The 25,088-nt window shown below is 42.3% G+C and overlaps 3 protein-coding genes and 1 non-coding gene across 5 annotated transcripts; 1 reads left to right on the top strand and 3 right to left on the bottom strand.

Moving 5' to 3' along the window:
- Nucleotides 1–1,778: 1,778 nt before the first annotated feature.
- On the bottom strand, nt 1,779–3,293 carry LOC144237825 (gamma-crystallin C-like). The gene is made up of 3 exons (XM_077771544.1): nt 3,285–3,293; nt 3,069–3,185; nt 1,779–2,051 (listed from the first exon to the last, which is right to left on the bottom strand). The coding sequence occupies exons 1-3, from the start codon at nt 3,291–3,293 to the stop codon at nt 1,779–1,781; spliced, it is 399 nt and encodes a 132-aa protein (XP_077627670.1).
- Nucleotides 3,294–8,265: 4,972 nt separating this feature from the next.
- Nucleotides 8,266–8,371, top strand: LOC144237864 (U6 spliceosomal RNA). The gene has a single exon (XR_013336952.1). It is a non-coding gene; the product is annotated as a U6 spliceosomal RNA (small nuclear RNA).
- Nucleotides 8,372–10,880: 2,509 nt separating this feature from the next.
- On the bottom strand, nt 10,881–13,166 carry LOC144237723 (gamma-crystallin B). 2 transcript variants are annotated; one of them, XM_077771431.1, is made up of 3 exons: nt 13,158–13,166; nt 12,814–13,062; nt 10,881–11,156 (listed from the first exon to the last, which is right to left on the bottom strand). In XM_077771431.1, exons 1-3 carry the CDS (start codon nt 13,164–13,166, stop codon nt 10,881–10,883), a joined length of 534 nt encoding a protein of 177 aa, XP_077627557.1. The 2 variants fall into 2 exon arrangements, with proteins under 2 accessions (XP_077627557.1, XP_077627548.1); XM_077771422.1 differs by having other exon boundaries at nt 12,820–13,062.
- A 9,671-nt stretch (nt 13,167–22,837) lies between these two features.
- Nucleotides 22,838–24,692, bottom strand: LOC144237714 (gamma-crystallin A). Its single transcript, XM_077771409.1, has 3 exons — nt 24,651–24,692; nt 24,308–24,550; nt 22,838–23,119 (listed from the first exon to the last, which is right to left on the bottom strand). Exons 1-3 carry the CDS (start codon nt 24,657–24,659, stop codon nt 22,847–22,849), a joined length of 525 nt encoding a protein of 174 aa, XP_077627535.1. The 5' UTR covers nt 24,660–24,692; the 3' UTR covers nt 22,838–22,846.
- Nucleotides 24,693–25,088: the final 396 nt, after the last annotated feature.

Below are 25,088 nucleotides of genomic sequence, written 5' to 3'. Positions count from 1 at the left end.
TTTTTTTGGCTCAAGTTTGAAAAAAAAAAAAAAAAAAAAAAAAGATTGGCAATCTTATGTTGGTCTCTGAAGAAAACCAGGCTGGGAAATCTAAACTACTGAGAATCATTTGATTTGATATCATGATTTGAGCCATTTGGTGTCATGAGAAACAATATTGTTTCATTTATTTCCCCTAGAAATTTGTCTTCGGATGACTTTAAAGTACTAAATAAAAGTACTTGATAAACAAAAGTGATTATATATGTATTATTTAGTACTTGAGAAGTACTTGACTTTAAAAAATGATTACATACTTTTTGTTTAGTGTAAGCATTTCATACTCCTGGGTAGAGCTCTGTGGGGGTAGGGACAGTGGCTTTCATTTGTTTGGGTTGTTTCTTCATCCCCAGTACGAACATATGGCAGGTGCTTAGAAAATACACCACCTATGGCGGGTGCTTAGAAAATGATGAAGATACTAACTCAAAGAAGTTAGGATCTTTGGCTGGCTAATAATTGGGCAGAGTCTATTAAAATTAAAAATAACTTGTGCTTTGATTGGACAGTCTGATTTTCTAGGTCTCTATCCTCCAAAAGTTATAGCAAGTCTTGATAAAGGTATGTGTACAATGATATTCTTTGCAGCCTTCCTTGTAAAAGGAACGTTGGACAAGCCCAGTCACCAATGGATAAATGGTAAAATAATGTAGAGGGTCTTTAAATAATGGAACACATTGCAGTTATTAAACAGAATAAGGTACGTATCTAGATCTATGTCTGTATCATTTTTCATGGTAGAAGTTGCAGACTAATATGTACAGGATGATTCCATATGTACAAGTAAGTAAATAAATAAAACCATGTGTTTCATGAGGTGTCAATATAAACAAGGAAGGAAGAAATTCAGGAAAGATGCCCATCAAGTGTAAAGAATGGTTAACAATAAGAAGTGGGATCAGAAAGACCCCCTCTACTTCTTCTTTATAGAATTTGTAAAATAGTAGGATTACAGGAGGCTTTCTCTTCGGAGGGAACATTTTAACAATAAATCAATTCTCTACTAATGAAAAGATTTTCAAAAAATTTATTAACACGAAAGGCTTTACTTGTAAGCAAGCAGATTTTACTTCAATCAAAGTCTATTTAAAATATTTACATATATCTCATTAATTTACTTGCACTAGCTGCACTTCATGTAGGGTTTGGCCCAGGGGATATACTGGCCAAGAAGTGCACCGGGGTCAGGAGCCATTTTAGAAAAGGAAGGGGGATCTTTGACCCGTCCAAAAATATGGCAATGTCCAACAGCAGCGTTGACATCAGTTACGTAATACTGTGCTCGAAAGCAAACAATTCTACAATTCCTTATGTAGCCTAATCAGGATTTTTGCCAAGTGGGCTTCTCTTCACTCTTCATCTGTGACCTGCTATGGCTTCCACTCACCTGCTGGGTCAGAAGGAAACCCCTGAAATGCTGCTTCTCAAGGCCCTCAAGGGAATGCTTCCCTCCTCACCAGTCACCCTCTCCCATTTTTCTACGTTGACCTCCCTTTTTTAGACAGGCTTCCTCCTCCCTCCACCCTCACTTCTGAGCCCTTTCCAGACTCATTCTACCTTGAAGTGCTTCTAGAACTGACCCCTCACCACCTATTCGCTCCTCAGCCTTTAACAAGGAGCCTTTACAGGTAAATCAATCAGCACACCATGAAAGAAAAACAGAAGTCAGCAATTGCCAACAATACAGACTAAATACTTTATTAGGTTCCAAACTGAGAAAATAGTAGTGTGCACCTATTTTAGTATAAATCCACCACCCTCCGCAAGGCGCCTGCCTTAGCATCCACGGCTCCCCAGTCGTGGTACCGCCTATATTCTTGGGGCCTCAGCAGGTACTGCCGCCCCTGGTAGTTGGGCATCTCATAGAGGACCCAGCATCCCTCCAGCACGTGAAGGGAGCGGACCTCACTCAGGTGGAAGCGGTCCTGGATGCAGGGGCAGTCTTCGCTCAGCTCCATCATGAGGCCTTTGTGGTCCTCTCTCTCATACAGCCGCAGCCTGTGGGAGCTCGTCTGCTTGGTTCACAAAGACAAGGAGTGGAAGAGGCAACCAAACAACAGATGAATTTGGTAGGTTGGGGCATGGGATTACCAGTGAGACTCTGAGATTGCTGTGTATGCTGTGGATAGCTCTGTGTTCTACCAGCATTTAATAAATATTTGTGTATTCATTTTTTATTTCGTATCTAGGAGATGTAAATTTTAAGAGGGTCAAAGTCTGGGTTAGAACACATCAAAGACGGGGCGCCTGGGTGGCTTAGTCGGTTAAGCGTCGACTTTCACTTGGGTCATGATCTCGCGGTTCGTGGGTTCGAGCCCCGCGTCGGGCTCTGTGCTGACTGCCAGCTCAGAACCTGGAGCCTGTTTCAGTCTGTGACTCCCTCTCTCTCTGACCCTCCCCTGCTCATGCTGTCTCTCTCTCTCTCTCCTGGAAATAAAATAAAAAACATTAAAAAAAAGTTTAAAAAAAAAAAGAACACATCAAAGATTCAAGTATCTTGACTCCTAACTCCCTAATTTCCACTGATTCCTAGGTGGAAGTCAAACGTACATTTTGGGGAAAAATGTAAAGTGTTTTGACTAGTGTTATTTTAAGATGAGTATTGTCTCCCCAATTTACATACATATAAATTTACAACTAAAGTTGGGCTTTTAAAATCATATACTTCAGTGAAAATTGGTTTAAATAGTCACTTGGAACCAGAATTCAACTGCCTTTCCAAATTAAGGGCAATTACCTTCTCCAGAGTTGAACACAAACTTTAAATCGCCTGTATTCACGATAGAGTTTCAATTTTTACAAGTCTGTAGTGGCACCTATCTAACTCATTCATCGTCAGTTTTTTACTATTAGTAAAACTTACAATTTTATGATTTAAAATTTTTTAAATTAATTTGTTCGAAATACTACCTTCTTACGTCTAACCAGCTTCCCATTTGCCACTTTCATTCTATATCCCAGTATGATATTACATTTGTTTCAGACAACTTTGTAATTGACATAATGGTAGCAAAAATTAATTATAAGACTGACTCTTCCCATGCATCAATTCTTCTTGTATTCTCTGCTGTTTCCGTGCGTTTATCTAGCNCGCTGCTGCACTCGTAGCAGCGGCCCTGGAAGCCCCGGTCCTCGTAGAAGGTGATCTGCAAAATGGAAGAATAATTCCGAATTAAATCAGTTGCTCCCAACAGATCTGGTATAGAGGCATTTTTCTCTTTTTCTTTAACTTGTAGCCTGCTCACCTTTCCCATGGCTGGTTGACACGGATGGGCAAGTTCAGTGCGCTGGGCCGGCAGCGCCGCGGGTATATATAGCCAGGCTGCTGCTGCGTTGGCAAGAACAACACAAAAGGGGCCCCCGGGGGTGAGTAAGGGGATTTTATGGATCCCTTTTACACGCTGCATTCAGTGGAAATGCCTGTAGAGTTTGCCCTCATTCTCTGGTATATTCCAACGCTGTTCTGAATGTGTCCTGGTTGAGTCCCTAGAGTTGCTTTTATGTGGATTCTTAGTATTTTCTAAATTTATCAGCACATCAGTCTGAACTTTTGACCTGAAATTCATGTCTCTACAGATATGATTCAGTTATGCTCCATGTAGTTTTTGCGGGAAAACCTACGTCTTTACAGAAGTGCCCGACTCTTCCAGGGGCTGTCTGCAGCGTAGAATGCCGCAAGCGCGGACTAATTTTCCTTGATGACAGAGCCACTGTAACTTAACATTTTTTTCTTTATATGATTTGTCAGTCTAGTGTAGGACACAGGTCTGGTTTCTGATCCTTTGAGTTTTGATTGTGGTGACCTGACACTTCAAGACATCGCTACTACTCCTTTGGTGGGTGCACTTCAAGTACTAGAAATCAGCCCCTGGAACTCAGCTTGTGATAAGAACCAAGGGAAACGTTTCCATGGTCTTTGGGTCCAAGACTCAGAACTATATCGTTTTTTAGGGTACTTCCCTTTCACAGGACGTGGCCTGGGGAGGCAGTAAAGCTTTGTAAACTCAGAATGTCCACTTAGGAGCCACGTGAACTTGGCAAGCCACATAATCTCTCAGAACCTGAGTTATTTCCTAGTACTTATGTCATAGGATATAGTAAGTTGTAAAAGAAAGAAAAAAAAATAAAGAGAGGTCTTGGCATTCAGGAGCTGCCCTGGCATTCAGAGCAAGGCCATGTTTTTCCTCTGTTAGACATAAACCATCTCATAGAATGTGACGTGCAGGCAAGGTTCCTCTGAGACCATGATGCAGTGAGACAAAATAAGGCCACTTCATAATGTCCAAGCACACGCAAAAACAAAGTCACTGTGTCACCCACACAATACCAAACACCCCCCTCTCAGCCCTCACAATTAACTGCTACCTCTTTATCAACTGTAGCTTTCTCCTTGTTCTAGGCTTACCCTCCCCATGAGTAGATTTATTGAGATATTGAATCATAACATTACCTGCACTTGGTAACAACTCCAGTTTAGAGTGAACACCTACTTTTTCAGACTCTTCCCCAAATCAGCCAACCAAAGTGCAGACTCTATGATAACACCTTTTGCTAACACCCTTTGCTGAGACACTCCATGCTTTCCCGTGGTGTGTGACTTCCTTGCTATAACAAGCAATAAGCCCAACTGGTTTTGTGACAGGTGTTCTGGTGGTCTCTGGCAGAGGGACATTGACATGAATAAATGGGATTATGTGTACAAGGTGTTTGGCACAAACTTGGCACAAATGAGCATTAAGTACATGTCTCATGTTAGTAATAGTGCAACATTACTAAGAATGACTTCAGCCTATTTATCTCTCTCAAACATACTCAATCCTCTCAAAGATGCCTGAAAAATTTCCTTGCTATGAAGCCATTTTGCACATATATTTGGAGGGGGAAGGGGACTTTAGAAATCATCTAGTGGCTTTCAAACTCCAGGGTGTGTAAGAATCACCTGTGCTTGCTAAAACTGTGAATTGCCAGGCCCTACCCTCTCCTGAGATTTTGCATGATTAGATGTGGAAAAGACTCCATGAATCTGTATTTCTTTCTTTTTCTTTTTAAATGTTTATTTATTTTTGAAAGACAGAGTGCAAGCAGGGGAGGGGCAAAGAGAGAGGGAGACACAGAATTGGAAGCAGGCTCCAGGCTCTGAGCTGTCAGCACAGAGCCCGATGTAGGGCTTGAATTCACAAACCATGAGAGAATGACCTGAGCTGAAGTTGGATGCTTAACCAACTGAGCCACCCAGGTGCCCCCAGGAATCTGTATTTCTAACCTGCACCAGATCATTCTTGTATCAAACTTTAAAAAACACTAGTCTGGTTTACTCTTTTTTTTTTTTTTTTAGAAAACGTATGTTTTAGCCATCTCCAGCTAAAGCTTTATTAGCACGTATACATCATTTTCCTTAAACATGTAGGCAGAAGAGCTCTCTGCTTTGTTCTACAAAGTTTTATATGCACATATAAGGGAATCAAAGCAGAAATACTAGTATTTAAATTATAAAGTTGGCTAGATAGGAAAAGAAGTGGAGGGGTCAGAAAATGCATAGTACTAAAATTCAGTCTTTTTTTTTTTTTTTCCAGATCTTTCTCTTTCTCTCTTGGGGCCCCTGCCTTCCCTTCCTTTACCCACTCCCCCAATACACCACCACTGCAGCTGCCTTTCTTGGATTCTCACGATATCTCAACTAGATTGTCCACAGTCTCCCGACTCTGTCCTGCCTTGCCTTCTTCCAAACTGCATTCTTTCAGGTTGCCAAGGTGATCAGAAGCAAAACACATAGGGGCACCTGCATGGCTCAGTGGGTTGAGCTCTTGATTTCAGCTCAGGTCATGATCCCAGGATCATGGGATCAAGCTTTGAGTTGGGCTCCGTGCTGAGCGTGGATCCTGCTTGGGTTGAGACTGTCTCTCTGTCTCTCTTTCTATCTCTTTCTCTCCCCTGCTTGTGCTCTCTCTCTCTCTCTAAAATAAATTTTTTTTAAATAAAATAAAGTAAAAAGAAGCAAAACACATCAAGTAATGTCCTTGCTATGGACCAAATGTTTGTGTCCCCTCCAAATTCATGTGTTAAACCCCTAACCCCCAGGTGATGATGTCTGGAGATGCAACCTTGAGAGATAACTAGGTCATGAGGGTGAAGACATTATGATAGGATTAGTGTCCTTATAAGAAGAGCCGGGAAAGAGTTTGCTTCCTCCCTTGGATGAGGAAGCCTGCTCTCACTGGACACGGAATCTACTGGCACTCTGACCTTAGACTCCCCAGCCTCCAGAACCGTGAGAAAGAAATGTTTGCTTAAGCAATCCCGTCCATGGCATTTTTTTATTTTTAAGTTATTTTTAGAGAGAGGGAGCATGCAGGAGCAGGGAAGAGGAGCAGTGAGGGAGAGAATCTCAAGCAGGCTCCATGCTCAGCACGGCGCCTGACATGGGGCTCAGTCCCCCAACCCTGCATCATGACCAGAGCCAGAATCAAGTACCAGTTCCTTAGCATGGACTACCTGATCTGAGGTCTTCTGTCTGTCTCCAGACTTCCTGACTGATCACACTGAATCACTTGTTGTTTCTCAAATGTACAATATTATTTTCACATTTCTCATTTACCCCCTAGTTTTACTGAGATATAATGGAAATATTACATTATATAAGTTTAGGTGTACAACATATTGATTTGATACATTTATGTATTGCAAGATGGTTACCACCACAGTGCTAGCTAACACTTGTATCACATCACATAATTAAGAATTTTTGTGGTGAGAACATTTCAGGTCTACTCTCTTAGCAACTCTTAAGTTTGTAACACAGTATGATTAACTATAATCACTATGCTGTACATTAGATGCCCAGAACTTACTCATCTTACAGCTGGAAGCTGGTGCTATATCCTTCTCTTGTCTTTTAATGTAGTGATCCTTCTCCCTGAGACACCAGTTCTACATTTTTCGCCCAGAGAGATCTTAACCTCCCTTTTACAGGTTCAACTCAGGTATCAATTCCTCTGTAAAGATTTTCTTGAACCTTTCCTAATCTTCCAGGCTGAATTCAATACTGCCTACTTGGTTCTACCAAGCATCTTGCTCATACCACTGCAATGGTTATCTAATGATTGCTTATCTAATTGTTTTGTTTAGACATCAGATCCTTAAAACAAATGAGGAGAGCTCCTTTCTGGATGATTCCACCTTTATTTCCGTATTCACACTGATTATCAAAACGAACAGGCACATAAAGGCAATTCATTAAATGCCTGGAGGATATGAATGTTATTCCCTAGTCTGAATCCCATTGTTGTAACGGTGCATGAGACCTATTTTGAACGCTCAGCACAACAGGCATATGCACTCACATCAGAGTTCAGTATTTGCAACTTTCAGTGTGTAGGATGACACAAGCACTCTGCATTTGATCTATTTAATGGGCCTTTATAACAAGGGAGATGAGTAAGCAAAAGAGAGAAAACAGGAATGTTGTGTTATCCCCTAAACCCTCTGTTCCTTGGTAATTCTAATTTTTGTGTTTCCTGAGATGCCAAGTTAATATTACAACAGCAGTGTCCAATTCCAGAGAATTGCTAGTGTCTGAGGTCCAGCCAGCAGTTGATCTTAAACCCACCCTCCTGCTTCCTGGTAATTCATGTAGCATTTGTATCACATACATGCTTGGTTAAATGAGAAAAGGCCATCTGGCTGGCAGTTACATGGACCAAACTATCCCAAACAAGGAGGCTGGGAGAGAGACAAGGCATCACCATCGTAGCACCAGTTTCTGGTTCTCTTTCTCAGCTTGTCTTTGATGACTGTTCAATAAATGACAAGAAGACAGGGGGCAACCAATGACCCACCTCTGCTTACCTCCTATGGCATTCCATTTGGATCAAATTGGCTTTTGTGTTAAACATAATGCATTTCTTCTTGTTCAGGTGGTTGCGATAGTCACTTTTGCTTTAATAAACCCACAAAAAAGCATCCCTAAAGTCTGGAGGAGAGGAAGTAAGACAAAACTAGGATCAGGACCTAACCCTCTGGCAGTGAGGCAGGGTCACTGGAGAGAGAACCCATAAGGAGGAACACTCTTTGAGGGTAGACATCAGTATAGCAGTTCTTGGCACTTCTTTATGGAATGACCTTAGTTGCTTTGCTCGGTGGGTCTTCTCTAAGGTTAGACTGGCCAGAAGACACTATAGATTCAAAAGGAGAAACAAAGAGAAAAGGAATAAAAAGCTTTAGATTCTGGTGCTCAGTTTGGCAGCACACATAGTAAAATTGGAGCAATATAGAGAAGATTAGCATGGTCCTGCACAAGGATGACATGCAAATTCTTGAAGCATTCCATATAAGAAAAAAGACATACAACCTGGGCTTATTGTGAACTAGGACCTATGGGAAATACCAGTGTGTATCGGGTATGTAGGCTTGACACTGGGGTTATCTTGAGTTGTGTTTCTGTTGTCATTGGGAAAAGGTTAGTGGGATCCTGTAGGGTGTCCCTTCTTGCATTCCAGTCTTGGGGGCTGCTTTCATCTCAGACCCTTTCACCTCTCTGAGGTTCCAGTGTGCACTTTCAAGAGAGGAGGGAGAGGAGGAAGCATAGGTGAGGGATTAGTGTGAGCGTTGTCCCTCTCCTAATGCCATGACGCCCCTCTGTTGACATTTTTTTAGTGCTGGAATTAGAGGGAAGATATTTTTCTCTTTGCCTGCTCTCCAAGGATGGAAATATAATTTTCAAGAAGAAAAGCTTGATCAATGATACCCAGGGTCTCTAATTTTATGTGCTCTCAGTTCAGGTGTTTCAGGATAATTTCCATGTCTGCAGCCTGTGACTTTATGGCTATCAGGCAAATGATGTGAAATTCAGCCCTCCAAGAAGCTTTTGACTTTCTAATTTATGCTTGATGTTATTATTACTGACAAACAGAGAATTGTGGCTAACATCTCCAGGAAGCTAATACTGTCATTGGGAGTTTAAAGGTTGAAGAACTAAGAGTTAGGAATAATTAATACCAACCAATTCAAAAATCTGACTATTTTCCAGGGAAAGAACTTTTATAAATAGCCTAACCTTGTGCCCCAGTTTGCCTGGAATACTCCTGGTTCATGCCTCTTGCCCCATTGTAATCCTTAATAGCACACACTTTCACTCTCAAAAATGACTCAGGTTAAGCAACAAATTAGATGCTCGCTCTGGTCCTAGATATGGAGATGTGGAGCCCCTGAGGGCATGGGATGGAAGGAAACTGTAAAAAATGAACGGCTGTGTGGGTACAGCTCAGAATAGGGGAGAGAGGAACAAGAACAAAGAAGAAGACCAAGCCACCCAGTTGCTTGCAGATTGGAGCTTGCAGACTGCTTAGAGCAGGGCCATCTAATATTTGTATTGTTGTACTGCTGTGATCTAAACTTGTATCTCTCCTCCCACAACCTCCATAATAAAGTTGTCTGCACACGCGAATGCTTTACGTGGGGGATAGTCCAGGAACTCAAGGAAAAGAAACTGTCTCCCATCTGAGCCCATGAGATGTATGGGGCTGGTCACATGGGGAAGAACAAAATGACCCACCCAATGATAAGGCAGGAGTTCAGGGTGGAGGGTTATTGGGAAAAATAAAAGCGGCCCATTCCCTTTCCAGAATTCCAAGAGACACTGAGTATATATATGTTGGAGAAAGTGGGTACACAAGTCTCCCACTCCACGTTGAGACGACATTTCAGCCATTTCATTAGAATCCCAAAGAATGGGGTACTTTGGCTGAGTTTTGACCTGAAGCCATCAATTTCATTGTGGAACTTTGTAAGAAACAGACTCAAGAACCATATTTAATTACCGCAGGATGATATTAAGGATGTTGTTTGTTCGGTACTCTCTTTACTGGGACCCCCATGAAAACTTTCTTTTAGATTTTGGTACTGGGGAACGGTTAGGTTAGTCTTGAGTAATTAATTGGTTTATCTTATGGACTCTGTTAGTCATAGGACTTATCTTGTTTCCCCTCTCTGTCTTGGCTGCTGGATTCAAATCTGGCTTTATCTATGGCCAACATAGTGCTGTAGATAACAAGATGCAACTTGGGCTCAAACCTCACCCCTGGAAAATAAACATACCAAAAGGAAACACACATACCGTCAAACAAACTGCTCCAGGACATTTCAATTCCTTGTTTTCCTCTTTGTATTATTTTCCATGTATAGTTGTAATTCTTTACTTCCTATTAAAAAGATAGGGAGCTGAGCTCCCCTATGTGCATGTGGCTTTGGTAGAGATCCTGAAATTCTTCTATAAAGCACATACAGCAAAGAGGCAGTGAATTCTATTTGTACTGAAAACCTCATGGAGAAATACAATACAGCATTGGACATGGAATTGGCTGCTGTTAGAAGGAGGAGGCATGCAACAGGTAAGGGTGATCGGTTTGTTCGTTTGCTTTTGATGCTAAAGTAAGGGTCTAGATGCTAAGAACAACTTTCCTCATTAGCTAAGGCTTGGACTATATAGAAAACATGGTGGGGATAACCTAGAAGGATAACTTGGGTGTTACAATATCTACTTATGTATCAATGGAGCTACAAAAGTATTCTCTTAAGACTAAGCATAGAGGGCGTTTGCTCAGTTGAATTGAACCTTGAGCCTACATAGGTGAGTCATTAAAAGAAGGCTGGCGATGATACCCTTTACTCCCCTTATAAGACTTTGTTTTGCATCATGAAAACATCTGTCATTATGTTTGACGAAGTGTCATTATTGCTTATGAAGCCTTAACAGGTTGAAAGAAAAGCAGGACTCCATAGTGCCAGAAACACAAGCTAAATATTTTATTGGATTTTAAAGGAGAAAAGGGGAGAATGTAAGTACTTTAGTAAAAATCCATTACTCGTCTGAAAGAACCAACTTTGGCATTCAGGGCCCCCCAGTCAAGGTATCTCCTGTATTCCCCAGGCCTCAGCAGGTACTGCCTTCCCCTGTAGCTGGGCATCTCATAAAGGACCCAGCAGCCATCCAGCACATTGACAGAGTGGATTTCATTGAGATGGAAGCGGTCCTGAAGAGAGAGGCAATCATCTGTGATCTCTGACATTTGTCCCCTGAAGTCATCTCGCTCATAGATCCTCATTCTGAAAGTGCCGGCATGCTGGGGTGGCAGAAAAGAAAAAGTAAATGAACACAAGTGGAGAGAAATGGAAGTTCTAGCCCCTGCACTTCCCTGACCAAACCTGCCCAGAAGTTGTCAGAGTCCAGATTTGCTTCCAGAAAAATCATGTTGCAGTGTTAAAGAGCCTTCCCTCCCCTGTCAGCCACCCAGGCATCTAAAGATTTATGGGTAATGTTAGGAACAGAACTCAGCAGCCCTTCACTGCTGTCCACATCTCCGTCCCTAGCAACCAAGATTTGTCCAAAATAAAATTGATCATGTTAGTGCTTGTTGTTAGAGAAGGTCCTTCGCAAAGGTGAAAAGTGTAAGTCATTGGAAAGCAGAGTCCCATTTGATACATTACTTTCCTTAAAAAGGGATCAACATGTAGCTATATTCTGTACCCTGGGAACTCAGGATTATTAATCTCTTGTAAAAAAAAAATAAGATGATACATTTTCTTTATCTTTGTGTTCATCACATCAGTTTCACTTCAGATATCAACCTATCTGTGCTTAAATTTCCTTCCTGGTCTTTTCCCTTGATGTCTTTATTTTCCTCAGCAACGAAAACCATCTCCATTAAGCTCTGTTTGGATGACACATATCCCATGCCTTCCACACTCCAGCACATTCCTCTAAGAGCGGTGCAATCACTCTCCAGGAAATATTGAATTTCAAACTTTGATTTTGGGTTTGGCCTTTCCTTTTATTTATACCTCTAAATGAACTAATAGTTACTGACCATGAAATCAGAATAAAAACCAGAGGACAGGAAGATAATTAAATAGGAAAGTGGGCCAAAGGAAGCAAACATAGTTTTATCATTTAAGCAGACCCAGAGCACCTGGGTGGCTCAGTTAAGCATCGGGCTCTTGATTTCAGCTCAGGCCATGATCTTGTGGTTTGTGGGTTTGAGCCCCGCATCAGGCTCTGTGCTGACAGTGCAGAGCGTGCTTGGGATTCTCTCTCTCTCTCTCTCTCTCTCTCTCTATTCCTCCCCTACTTGTGTTCTCTCTCTCTCAAAATAAATAAATACACTTAAAAAAAAAAAAGCCAACCCAGGTTGTATCTATGAGTTTTGATATATTATTTCTGAGTTGATACAGCTCAGAATGACCACTTTAAGTTATATCTTGGGGTGCCTGGGTGGCTCAGTCGGTTAAACATTCAACTTTGGCTCAGGTCATGATCTCACAGTCATGGGTTCGAGCCCTGTGTCAGGCTGTGTGGGGCTCTGTGCTGACAGCTCAGAGCCTGAAGCCTGCATGGGATTCTGTCTCCCTCTTTCTCTGCCCCTCCCCCACTCATGCTCTGTCTCTTTCAAAAATAAACATTAAAAAAAAGAGAGAGAGGTTATATCTTACACAGATGGCAACTTTTGTTTTCTATATGTCCTGGCTTTTTCCTAATTAGACTTTGGCTTTTTAATTTTTTATTCCATTTAAAATATAAAAATCTGGAAACATTTGAGTAAAAAAGTAAACACCATAGGGTTCATGAAGAATGGCTTCCCATCTGAGACATCCTTCTAGAATGGACTGCAAACGGTAGGCTCACTCCCACTTTCTGCGGTCTATTCGGAATGATTTGGTTGAAGAGTGGTATCTGTTCATGGCTTTCACTTCCAAAGAGATCAGAGACAAAGACAGAGCCACACTCACCTGGGGGATGAGGCGGCAGGAGCGGATGGAGTCGTTGAGGCCCATCCACTGCTGGTAGTCGGGGTAGTCCCCGCGCCGCAGGAAGTACTGGTGGCCCTGGTAGTTGGGGCGCTCATAGAGCATCCAGCAGCCGCTGTCCACGCGGATGGAGTTGCAGCGGCTGAAATAGGGCTGCAGGTTGGGGCAGTCGCTGCTGCACTCGTAGCAGCGGCCCTGGAAGCCCCGGTCCTCGTAGAAGGTGATCTGCAAAATGGAAGATGCAGGAGCATAAGACCATGTGTCCCCGCCGAAGATGCTGCGCCAGGGCAAACATTGAGCATCAGGGACCCAGCACTTACCTTTCCCATTTTGGAGAGAGTGAGCAGGAGGTGTTCGCTGGGTGCTGTGTGGGCCGAGGGGGAGTGCCGCTGTATATATAGCAGCCCTGACTGCTGCCTCCGCAGGAAATCACACAAAAGGGGCCCATTTCGGTGAGTAAGGGGATTTGCAAGCTCCCCGCTCCCCCTCCCCCCAGGTCATTGGGGTTAGCTGAATGGTTCTCTCATTCTTTCTGGTAGGTTCGGGTTGTTCTAATTCACTAAAGCTGTTGTTGCCACCAAAATGAAAAGAGTCTTTACTCTTTTAGTTGGGCAAAAGGATGAGCGAAATTCTATCCCCTGTGCTTTTATTTTGTCACCTAATCTGTTTAATTGACTCCTCAAAGGTACTTAAACGAAGTAATGCATTCTGCTCCGGAACTGGTGTGTTTTTGTTTTTTTTAAACTTACTAAAAATCAGAATTTAAATAGTCAGGAATCTTAAGGAAGAGGGAACCAAGTGAAGCAATCTGCAAAAGTGCCTTAAAAAGCACAAAGCTTAGTTCAAGCTCAAGATTCTGTGGTCATCATTGTTGTTATTTTGGGGTCTATCTTGAGTAAAACTGATACTTGACTGGGAAATTTGTAGGCTCCTGGAAGCTGGGAATTCTCTCTTGTTTCTTTCTGTCCCTGGGCCCTAGAGCACAGGGTTGGCACATAGTAGGTCCTCAGTACTTGGCTTTGACCTGAGAGAAAGCAGATAGTTAGTTATGACCTTCCTCTACTTGCTCATGACTCCCCGAAAGCCTAAATCCTTCCTTCTGTTGGTGGCTGCCCAGAAGATTGCTTGTCTTTGGTATCCCTGCCCTCCTTCAACCTCCTAAGATCTTTCTTCCTTCTCCCCCATCAGATTCCTGCTCACTTGGTAAGTGAGGCTTGAGCTAGGTAAGGAGTAATGTACAAGCCCTCAAAATACCAATGGCCTACTTCCTCAGACTTTTGAGATGGTAGACGGCAACCATGCCAGATGACAGAGCCTCTGGATCATACGGATTTCCCAGTGTGGTATGGGGACCTCTGAGGTCCCTGGGACACTTCCATGGGGTTCATAAGGTCAAAACAGATTTCCTAACAGTACCAAGATGTTATTGACCTTTTTTACCTTGTGGAGTTTATGTCCAGAGGATATATGGCATTAATGAGATTTGAAGAAAGGTATAATAATGGCAATCCTTTCACTAAATGTTTTTGTTTTGGAAAATACAGTTACTACTCATAAAAAGGTGTTATTTATGTGGACATGTAATAGGTTTATGACTTAAGGCCTTGCGTCAGAGGCCTACACTCAGGCCCTGTCAGTTGTATGGCCAGCCTCCAGGGTCAGAGCATCAGGGACCTGGACTGGGGGCAGGGAGGGGGTGAGTGGTGCTGTCAGGACCTACACCATCGCAAGTGACACTAACTGTGACCGCCTACCCTGCCTGTCCCATGCCTTGCTTTCACACAGCTTCCTCTAAAGTTGTTTTTCTTCCTGGTACTCACAAACAGCATGAAATTGTTGAATAGACACCATTTATGGCGAACGCATTCAGGGTCAATGCCTACACACGTCTGCATGCACATGCAGTTTCTGTTGCTGTTTGTGTAGTCTCTGGAATCACTTTACTTCCCTAGGCTTCAGTTTCCCCTGTTTATAAAATAGGAATGGCGATGAAAATCAAATATGATAATGGACTTGAAAGTACATGATAAATTGTAAATACCAGTGAGGAAAAATATCATATCATTTAGCATTAATAAATGCTAAAGATGATAATATTCATAGCGTTCCTCCATACATCAATAAAAAATAAATATGTTTGGGAGCACCTGGCTGGCTCAGTTGGTTGGGCCTCCAACTTTGGCTCAGGTCAGGATCTCACAGTTTGTGGGTTCGAGCCTCGTGTCAGGCTCCATGCTGACAGCACAGAGCCTGAAGCCTGCTTCGGATTCTGTGTCTCCCTCTCTCTCTGCCCCGCCCCACTCTCTCTCCCTCAAAAAAATAAGTTTGGGTTTCTGGGCTTCAATGTCATAGTGTCTACACTTTCACTTACTCTATGGAGACTAAATACGACCAATGGATAACTTCATATATTGGAATGCCTGGTCTAATTTAGCAAAGGTCTTCTGTTTGGCAATTTTGATTTCACAGTTAAACGGTGACTACCCTTTGGAGGTGGCCTTGAAGCAAGGCACCAAGAACAGGAATAACACAGGCGGGGGCTGTGCAGTCAGAAGAGATAGAGTCCTCGAAGTTCACGCACTGCTGGTGTCAGATGCCCCAGCCCAGAGCATCCCGCTCTCGCTGTCCACCCGCACGTGCCCTCTCGCCGGGGCTATACCAGGACTGCAGGCTGGAGTGGTCGGGGCTGCATTCAGAAGAGGTAACTCGCAATGTATCATGGTACCATAGGGGGTCCCCCCAAGAAGGCATTACCACGAGGTCAGTGACAAGCCCCTGTTCTCCACCCCTCCCACTGTGGCTGATGGCCGCCATCAGCCATCGCAGGGACTCAATGTACGTGTGCTTGTGCGCACGTGGGGGCACACTTCAGACCCACCAGGTGAGTCAGGCCTGATTTGGCTGAAAGTAGCCTTTTGCCCTTTTTCTCATTTCCATATCACGAATGCGGTCTTTTAAAACACGTTTCTCTTTTATTTTTCCCTCCATTATGGCTGTGTATCCTTTTTGTTAAAGTGCTTTGGAGGTCTTCGAGGCAGTGCGGGAAAGGAAAGTTGATATGTAAAGCACAAGTCAGAAGAAGTGTCCCTGCTCTCATTATTTGATTAAACTCTTTTAGGTTTAAGTAGAGAAATAGTAGGAATAGACACAATTCAGCTGAAAAACTGTGGAGACGTATATTTTCGATCTTGGCAGCCCAGGAGGGCTTAAGCGGGGAGAGCCTGTTCCCATTTTGCCTTCAGAACCCAAGATGTCTTTAAGGATCTGGGTCTAGGGAAGGAATCATTCCTCGATACTGGAACACCTTCCCTTCCCAGGGATATCAAGTCCCACCCAGTCTTCAAGGCAGCCTAGGCCCATCTTCCTAGGACACCTGCTCTTCAGACCGGCTGTTACTTGGCTGTCCCTTCTCAGCATCTACATGCACTTCATCACCACCCAACTTAGCACTGCAGAACCAGCTTTGTCGTCAAATTTCTTCTTTTCCTTGTCTTCAGCAAGGTCATGAGCTCAAGAATAAGGGCCATGTCACACTTCTTTATCCCCCATGATGATTTGTTAGTTAATTGGATGGGTAAATGGAGCCCCAGAAACATGAAGAACATGAAAAAATAATGATTTTAATTCTATTTTGGAAAATGATAATTCTCCCCCATGAGGTCACCCGTGTGGAAGCTCAGAGACACGGAAGCCACTTTCTCCCCCTCACTCAGCTACCACTCCGGTTCTGATGCCTCATCTTCTGCCTGCCTTTGCTGACCTGGGAGAACTTGAAGGGATATAAAAATGGCCAGGAAACCTGGCAGGCTGGTGTGGGCTGACAGCAGCCTTCCCGTCGGGTGGGAAGGAGGGGAGGTGGAGGTGTTAAGCATCAAGGGGGCTGCACTGCAAAGGTCTCAGAACTTACCTCTAGCGTCTAAGGGTGGGAGACAGGAGAGGTGGTGGAGAAAGAAACAAAAATGAAAGAAAAAGTGATAAACAACATTTTTGTGAAGAAAAATGACAAAGAAAATTCTTAACTACTTCCTTATACTTTAGAAGATGGATGGCTCAATGGAATGAGACTTTGGGTCCTGGGTACATGCTTTGTTGTGTCTCTTTGTGTTATCAGCCAGCCCCCAGGCTAAAATATGCCAGAGGTTAGGGCCCTGAGGCCAATGAGCCTTTTACCAGAAATATTTGGATACTGAGTTTATCTCTAAAGTTATGAGCAAGTATTTTTTTTTTCCTTTAAAAATAACTATAAAAACCTCTTTTGGTCTCATTAAAATCAGGAAAAAAAAATTATAAAACTATTTAAGGTCCTTTAGGAACTCATAGTTAAATAAACTTGTGTACCAAAATATTTGAAAGTATCTACTATAAGCCTGGCTTCTTCTAAAAACAAAATTATTCATTAGAAGTCATTATAGTTGCCTGAGGCCTGTTAGGAACCTCAATGAAAACAGTTCATAACCCTTCACCTCTCTCCCCACACAAACATTTTAGTGTACACGCTGGCTTTTCCTGAGGCATTCAGGAAAAGCATTCTCTCCTGACTCACTGGTAATGACTCCCAAGTGAAATCTCTCGAGTTCATCAGCACCTCACTGACATGACCCTGCTGAAGGATGTCATGTCTACTTTCATGTAAGTAGTTAGATTGAAACTGCAGTAAATTTTACAGCACTAATTTGGCTCAGAGTGATGAAATAATAATAGATATCAATAAGTAGACTACTCTATAAAGAGGGTCTAGTACGTTCCAGACGTTGTACCAGAAATCTGGTACAAAGTACACCATGTAGCCAACACAGCACAAGTTATTATGGGAACTTTACCAAATGTTTGTGAGATCTGCGGCAAGAGCATAAATGAGCCCCCTCCAGCTTCTCACACCCTCACATATACACACTCTATCCACATGCTTCTTGCCCCCCTCCGTTTCCCACAAATGGCTGCCTTTTGCCTACCATTGTCCTTGGGAGGAGAGGCCTGGCAAAGACTCACCTTTAGGTCTTGGAAACGAGGGTCTAAATACAGGGAATTCTGTAGGTCCAGGTAAAAGGAATGTGGTCTAGATGAAGGGTAGGCTTCTCTAGGACCCCACAGATTTCTGTCCTGTGGGAAAGATTACAGCTGGGAGTCTAGAGCAAGGCTCTCCGAAGCAGTTCAAGCCAGGATCCCTGACTGACCAAGTCTAATCACAGTACTGATCACCATAGAGAAACAAATCCAAAAAGGAAAATGTAGCTAGTAAGTGGAGGACCTGGGAATTGAACTCAAGTCTGTCAACCTCCAAGGCCTAAACTAATGGCCTCTGCATGCAATAATGATTTGTTTGAGATATTACTTTTCTAGTTATACACTTCTAAATTATATGCTTCTAGGTATCTCTTCCCTAAATTATGCACTTCTCAATGTCATACTTCTTCTTCTTCTTTTTTTGTAATTTGCAAAGGGCCAGCATCCAATTAGCCTGCTGGGTCCCTACAAACCCTGAAATCTTTGCCTTTAACAGTTCTGGTAAATTCTAGTGGACTCTTCAATGATTGATTGCTTCCAGGCTGAAGAAATCAGCATTAACTGACTGTAAAAGGCTCTGTAATCTCTTACTTATTTATTTGGGTGTAGACTTCTAAGACACTAGTATTGGGTGACTGTCAAAGGGACATTAGAGATATTTACATTTCCTTGACGTAAAAGAATTTTCTAGGAAACAGTTCATTTATTCTGACCCCTTTTCCTTACAGAGTTTCGTTCTAATGGGGAACATATGAGCTACCCTGCATACAGAAACTAGCAAACAGCAGAGGCTCAGTAAGCAATAGTTTCTGTATGCAGGGTAGCTCATGTGTTCCCCATTAGATTATGCAACCGAAAATTGAGGCTCAGGGAGGATAAGCAAGTTGCTTAAGGTCACCCAGCCATTAGGTGGTCAAGCCAGAAACCAAGTCCATGGGCCTCAAAGTCTGCATTGGTAACTACTGAGACACTCCACTTTGAAACCCAATAGAGTCTCAAAGTGTCAGAGCTGAAGGAGACACAGAGCTCATCTTGTCCATACCCTTCATTTTACAAAGAAGAAAAATTGTGGCAGACTGAGCTTTGTGGGATGAAATGCTGTTTTCTAAGCCTATAAATTCACCAGATTAAAACAAAACCAAATCCTAAATTAACAAAATTATTTTCAATGAGACAGGTTACGTGGCTTTTCATTTTTTGTTAAAAGAGAACTCATATGAAAAAGACCCCAAAAAACAATAGAGTTCAAATGTCACTAGTCACACAACTATAAGACAACACAATGATTTAGCTAGACCAGCAAGGAAACCTCAAATCTTCTGCATATTTGGTATTGATAAAAGCCATAACATTTTGACAATATGTGTATCTTGATATTTACAATTTATCCCATAAGTTCCTTCAACAAGAAGGAATCTCATTGTAAAAGAATCTTCATTACTTATGGCTTTATGCAGAGCATTTTTTAAAAAGATTTTATTAATTTGTTTGTTTGTTTTCAAGTAATCTCTACACCCAACATGGGGCTCAAACTCAAAACCCCAAGATCAAGCGCTGCATGTTCTATCAACTGAGCCAGCCAGGCCCCAGAGCATTATTTTTTTAAAAACATCTTTTTTGAAATATAATTCACATACCATATAGTTCACTCATTTAAAGTATATAACTAAACAATTTTTTTTGCCTTTTTTTTTTTGAGAGAGAGAGAGCAGGGGAGGGGCAAAGGGGAAGAGAGAGACACACACACAGAATCTTAAGCAGTCTCCTTCTCAGGGTTCCATCTTATGACCATGAGATCATGACTGGAGCCAAAATCAAGAGTCAGATGTTTAACTAACTGAGCCACCCACGGACCCTTAAAGTTGAATGGTTTTCATATACTCATAGATAATGTACAATAATTGCCACAGTCAGTTTCAGAACATGCTCATCATCACAATGAGAAATCCTATATTGTTTAGTTTCATTCCCTTAAACACCCATCCTCCTCAGCCCTACACAACCACTAGTCTACTTAGGGTCTCTGTGGATCTACCTAATCTGGGCATTTCATATAAATGGAATCCTATAATGTATATTCTCAGTGTTATTGTCTTCTTTCATTTTGCATAATGTTTTCAAGGTTCATTCATGTTATAGCATGTATCAGTATTTCGTTCATTTTCATGGCCAAATAGTATTCCATAATATGGATATATCACATTTTATTTATCCATTCATCCATTGATAGGCATTTGGGTTGTTTTCACCTTTTGGCTATTGTGAATAGTGCTGCTAGAAGCAATTTTTGTTTGAACACTCCTTTCAGTTCTTTTGAATATATATCCAGAAGTGTATTTGCTGAGTCATATGAAAACACTATGTTTAACTATTTGAGGAACTGACAAATTGTTTTCCAGAGCAGCCGCACCATTTTATGCTTCCACTAGCAGCTTATAAATGTGCCAATCTCTCTATATCCTTACCAATATTTGTTATTCTGCTTTTTCTCTAAAATTATTGTAACTATCCTAGTGGATATTAAGTGGTATCCCATGTGCTTTTGATTTCAATTTAAAATGACCTAATGACCAATAATGTTGAACATCTTTCCATTTGTTTATTGGCCATATGTATATCTCCTTCAGAAAGATATATATTCAAGTTTTCTGCCCATTTTTTAATTTTGTTGTTTGTCTTTGCACTTTTGATTTCTATGTGTTGGTTATATATATTATATAATATATGTTATATATACATATAACATATATATATTCTGGATACTAGACTCTGGATACATATACTCAGGTATATGGTTTGTAAATATTTTTTCCCCTCTGTGGGCTGCCTTTTCACTTTTTTGATAGTCTCCTTTGATATATACAAGGCTTTAATTATAATTAAGTCCAATTTACTTGTTGTAGTTTATGCCTTTGGTGTCACATTTAAGAAATCATTGGCTAATAAAAGATTACAAAGACATATGTTTGTGTTTTCTTCTAAGTTTTACAGCTTGAGTTTTTACATTGAAGTCTTTGATTTGTTTTGAGTTAATTTTTATATATGGTGTGAAATAAGGGGTTAACTTCATTCTTTTGCACATCATTGTCCAGTAGTTTCAGCACCGTCTGTTGAAACACTGTTCTTTCCCCCATTGAATCATCTTAGCATCCTTGTCAAAAATCAGCTGACACATGGTTAATTTCTAGACTCTTAAGTCTATTTCATTCATCTATATGTCTACCCCGATACCAGCACCTCACTGCCTTTCTTTTTTTTTTTATGTTTATTTATTTATTTTTGAGAAAGAACAAAAGAGAGAGTGTGCATGCACAAGCAGGGGAGGGAGATACAGAAGCTGAAGCAGAGTCCAGTCTCCAAGCTGTCAGTGCAGATCATGACCTGAGCTGAAGTCAATGCTCAACCAACTCAGCTACCCAAGCACATCAAAAATCAGTTGACACATGGGTTAATTTCTGGACACTCGAGTTTGTTTCATTCCTCTCTGTGTCTACCAGATGCCAGTACCTCATTATCTTGATTGCTGTTGTTGTGTGTTAAGTTCTGAAATACTCCTACTCTGCTCTTCTTTCTCAAGATTGTTTTGGCTACTCTAAGTCTCTTGCACTTCCATATGAATTTAAAAAAATTAATGTTTATTTTTGAGAGAGAGAGAGAGATAGAGGCAGAATGTGAGCAGAGGAGGAGCAGAGAGAGGAAGACACAGAATCAGAAGCAGTCTCCAGGCTCTGAGCTGTCAGCACAGAGCCTGATACAGAGCTCGAACCCCCAGACTGCGAGATCATGACCTGAGCTGATGTGGGATGCTTATCAACCGAGCCACCCAGGTACCTCTGAATTTTAAAATCAGCTTATCAATTTTAACTAAGAAGTTCTGGAGCAGGGCACTATTTTTGCTTATATATAAATTTGGAAAGAGAATTGGCATTCGGGGAGAGCCGCTTTAGTATAGTGGAAAGAAGTTCCAGAGGTATGCAGGGGAGAAAACATTAATACTTCATTCTGCATGATTGAGTCTTTGGTAATTGAGTCTTGATAAAAATTCACATTGGAACCCAAAATAAAGATGACCATATTGCACTGTTGAATTTGAGGGGACACTGAAGATACATAAATTTTCTGCATTCGGAATGTAGAATAATAATATAATAATTATTGTATAATAATTTAGAAATAGCAAAGTGTGTTCACAATTTTTCCTTATTTTTTTATCATAACTATCTTGGGATTTAGTGAAGCAGGAATTCCTTATCCACTTGTAGTCTTCAATAAGGTAATTCAGGTACAGAGAGGGTAAGAAGTGACTTGATCAGAGAGATAAGCCAGTTAAGTAGGGTAACCAACCATCACAGTTTACCTGAGACTGAGGGGCTTTTCAGAATATAGGACTTTTGTTGCTAAAACTGGGAGAGTCTCTAAAAAAACTCATCTGAGCTGGTCACTTTACCAGTAATTAGCAGAAGCAGGAATGACTGAAGCCCTTTAACACATAGTATACACACTTTTCCTACCAGTTGAACTCATCAAGCCTGCTTGACCTTGTCTACCTCAGGAATTCTGCATAAAAACCCCTGTTCATTCAGTTCATTCATGAGCTTTTCTTGACTCATCTTATCCAAGACTTCAGCTGCCCTAAGCTTTCCAACAATCTCTTATCTTTGGTGTCTTAGCCACAATTCATCCTATTTTCTCTTTTATGGTCTAAAGGTTCTCGTTCTATTTGCCTTTCCTCTCTTTCTCAGATGGTGGGTTGTAGAAGCAGACCCAGTGCTTCCTTCTTGCTTCCCATCACGCGAGTGGGGGCTTCACAAACACTGTTGCCTGACCAACAGGAAGTATGCAGACATCCAAAACACCTGATCGTCAGGGTCAGGTAAGTTGCCAGGGGTCACCATTCCTTAGAACTCAGTTATCATTTAAAGATAAACAAGAGTCACTTAGTGCCAGGACCGCAATTTGTATGTTTATTGCATTTCGATGTGGATCACGACAAGAAACACACAGCCTAGTACAAATCGATGGCCCGTCTCAGCGAGCCCACTCTGGCATCCACGGCCCCCCAGTCATGGTAGCGCCTGTAGTCCCCCGGCCTCAGCAGGTACTGCCGCCCCCGGTAGCTGGGCATCTCGTAGAGGACCCAGTAGCCCTCCAGCACGTGGGCGGAGTGGATCTCATGCAGCCGGAAGCGATCGTGGATGCAGGAGCAGTCCTCCGTGAGCTCGGACATGAGGCCCCCGTAGTCATCTCTCTCGTACAGCCTTATCCTGTGAGAGCTGGTCTGTTGTGACAATAAGCAAAAGAATAAAAATCATTTGTGTGCATCCTTGATCTCAATAAAAGTGACTCAGTCAGCCTCCACCTTCGTGAAGCATGGTTTTCAAACCATCCTGCCGAATACGGGTCCTTTCCTGACATTGTTGGAAATTCCTAACAAGTCAGGGAGAAAATGAAAATAAAACTGACCCGACCGGTGGACTATCTTGTGGAAGAAATACACATTGAAATAAAGGTCACAAAAGTCCTTTGTAGGAAACCATCGGCCGCAACTGTTTTTAGTGAGTCTACAGAGACGATTTTAACTCTCTTTTCCATATGGCCGCATACAACTGAGTCCTAACAAGCTTGTTTCTAAGTCACTTTTCACTCATAATTCACAACAATTTGCATTTACTCTGACGTGTCCGACATTTTACCAAGTCAGGTGAACTATCTGAGGTTCTGCCTCAAAGAAATGCCTCTCATACTTGTATGTCTTTTTGCATCTGCAAATTTCTCTAGCCTACTTTTGGTTTCACTTCTTGAATCTGCTCATCATACCACACAGTTTGGTGTGATCAGGAAGCAGAAACACATATTCAATGTGTTTAAAAAACATTAAGCAGCTCTTTGATGAGGACCGTGTCCCATGAAATCTCAATTAATGACCCTGGAGAGAAGCTAGTTGATAATGACTCCTGGGGGACAGGGAGGAAGGTGAGACCTATTGTTCTGGTTTCTAGATCCTTATGTCACAGAGACTGTGTAGAAGCCATTAGCTAATACGGCCAGGACACATCACACCCGTACTGTTCTCCCATAGTCTGTCAAGTGTTTCTATCAAAAACAGATAATGACCTAGAGAGGCTTTTAGCTTTCCTGAGCAAGGTGGTGTTTATTTAGAAATTAGGAATCAGCTAAAAGCTACCAAATTTAGCTCTAGAGGCTATGGTCGTGTGACTTCTTGTGCTCTAAAACAATCTTGTCCATATATACGTCTTGTCCTTAAGTCAGAAAAAAAAAAATTAAAGAGGTTACAGTGACTCATAAGCCTACTCACAATTTTTTTTTAACGCTTGAGAGTAGGCATTGCTATGCTTCCTGTGAACACTAGTCCCGAGTTGAAACAAACTGACATTTTTACAAACAGGAATGTAACGCGACGGATCAGGGACGCTTTCGCATCAGTCTGGTTGAAGCGTTGACTCACGTAAGGAATGGCCCGGCAGGAGCGGATGGAGTCGCTGAGGCCCATCCACTGCTGGTAGTCGGGGTAGTCCCCGCGCCGCAGGAAGTACTGGTGGCCCTGGTAGTTGGGGCGCTCATAGAGCATCCAGCAGCCGCTGTCCACGCGGATGGAGTTGCAGCGGCTGAAATAGGGCTGCAGGTTGGGGCAGTCGCTGCTGCACTCGTAGCAGCGGCCCTGGAAGCCCCGGTCCTCGTAGAAGGTGATCTGCGGTGGAAAACAAGGGGACAGCCAGAAGTCAGCCGGGGAAGCACCCCGAGCACAGCCGGCGCTCAACAGACACGGCATGGCCCCTCCAGTGGCTCACCTTCCCCATGCTTGTCGGCAGCGATGATCAGCGTCCAGTGTGATGGGGACGAGAGCGGCACCCGTCTATATAGCACGAGGGCTGCTGCGTTGGCAAGAACAACACAAAAGGGGCCTGGGGGTGGTGCGTGAGGGGATTTCTATGTTCTCTCTCTTTTTTTTCATTTGGGATCATGGGGCAAGGGGCTCTCATTCTCTCTGGCATTTTCGAGTGCTCCTCACTAGCTCCAGTGAAAGGAATTGAAGTCAGCAGAGCCATTATGACCTTGGAGACAAAGGGCGCACTTCTCATCCTATGCAGCTCTCTAGAAATACATTACATGCCCAGCATTTTGTGGCGTTTGCCTATGGAAACTGCTGAGATGAGGTTGGTGGTTCCATCCGGGGTGACTCGTGACAATCCTATGAGTTCCAGAAAGACTTGAAGTGCTAAGGATGA

The sequence above is a fragment of the Crocuta crocuta genome, unplaced genomic scaffold (assembly GCF_008692635.1).
Source record: "Crocuta crocuta isolate KB4526 unplaced genomic scaffold, BGI_CrCroc_1.0 scaffold160, whole genome shotgun sequence".
NCBI classification, from domain to species: Eukaryota; Metazoa; Chordata; class Mammalia; order Carnivora; family Hyaenidae; genus Crocuta; species Crocuta crocuta.
The sequence above is the reverse complement of the archived record's forward strand: the minus strand, read 5'-3'. Positions and strand labels throughout refer to the sequence as shown.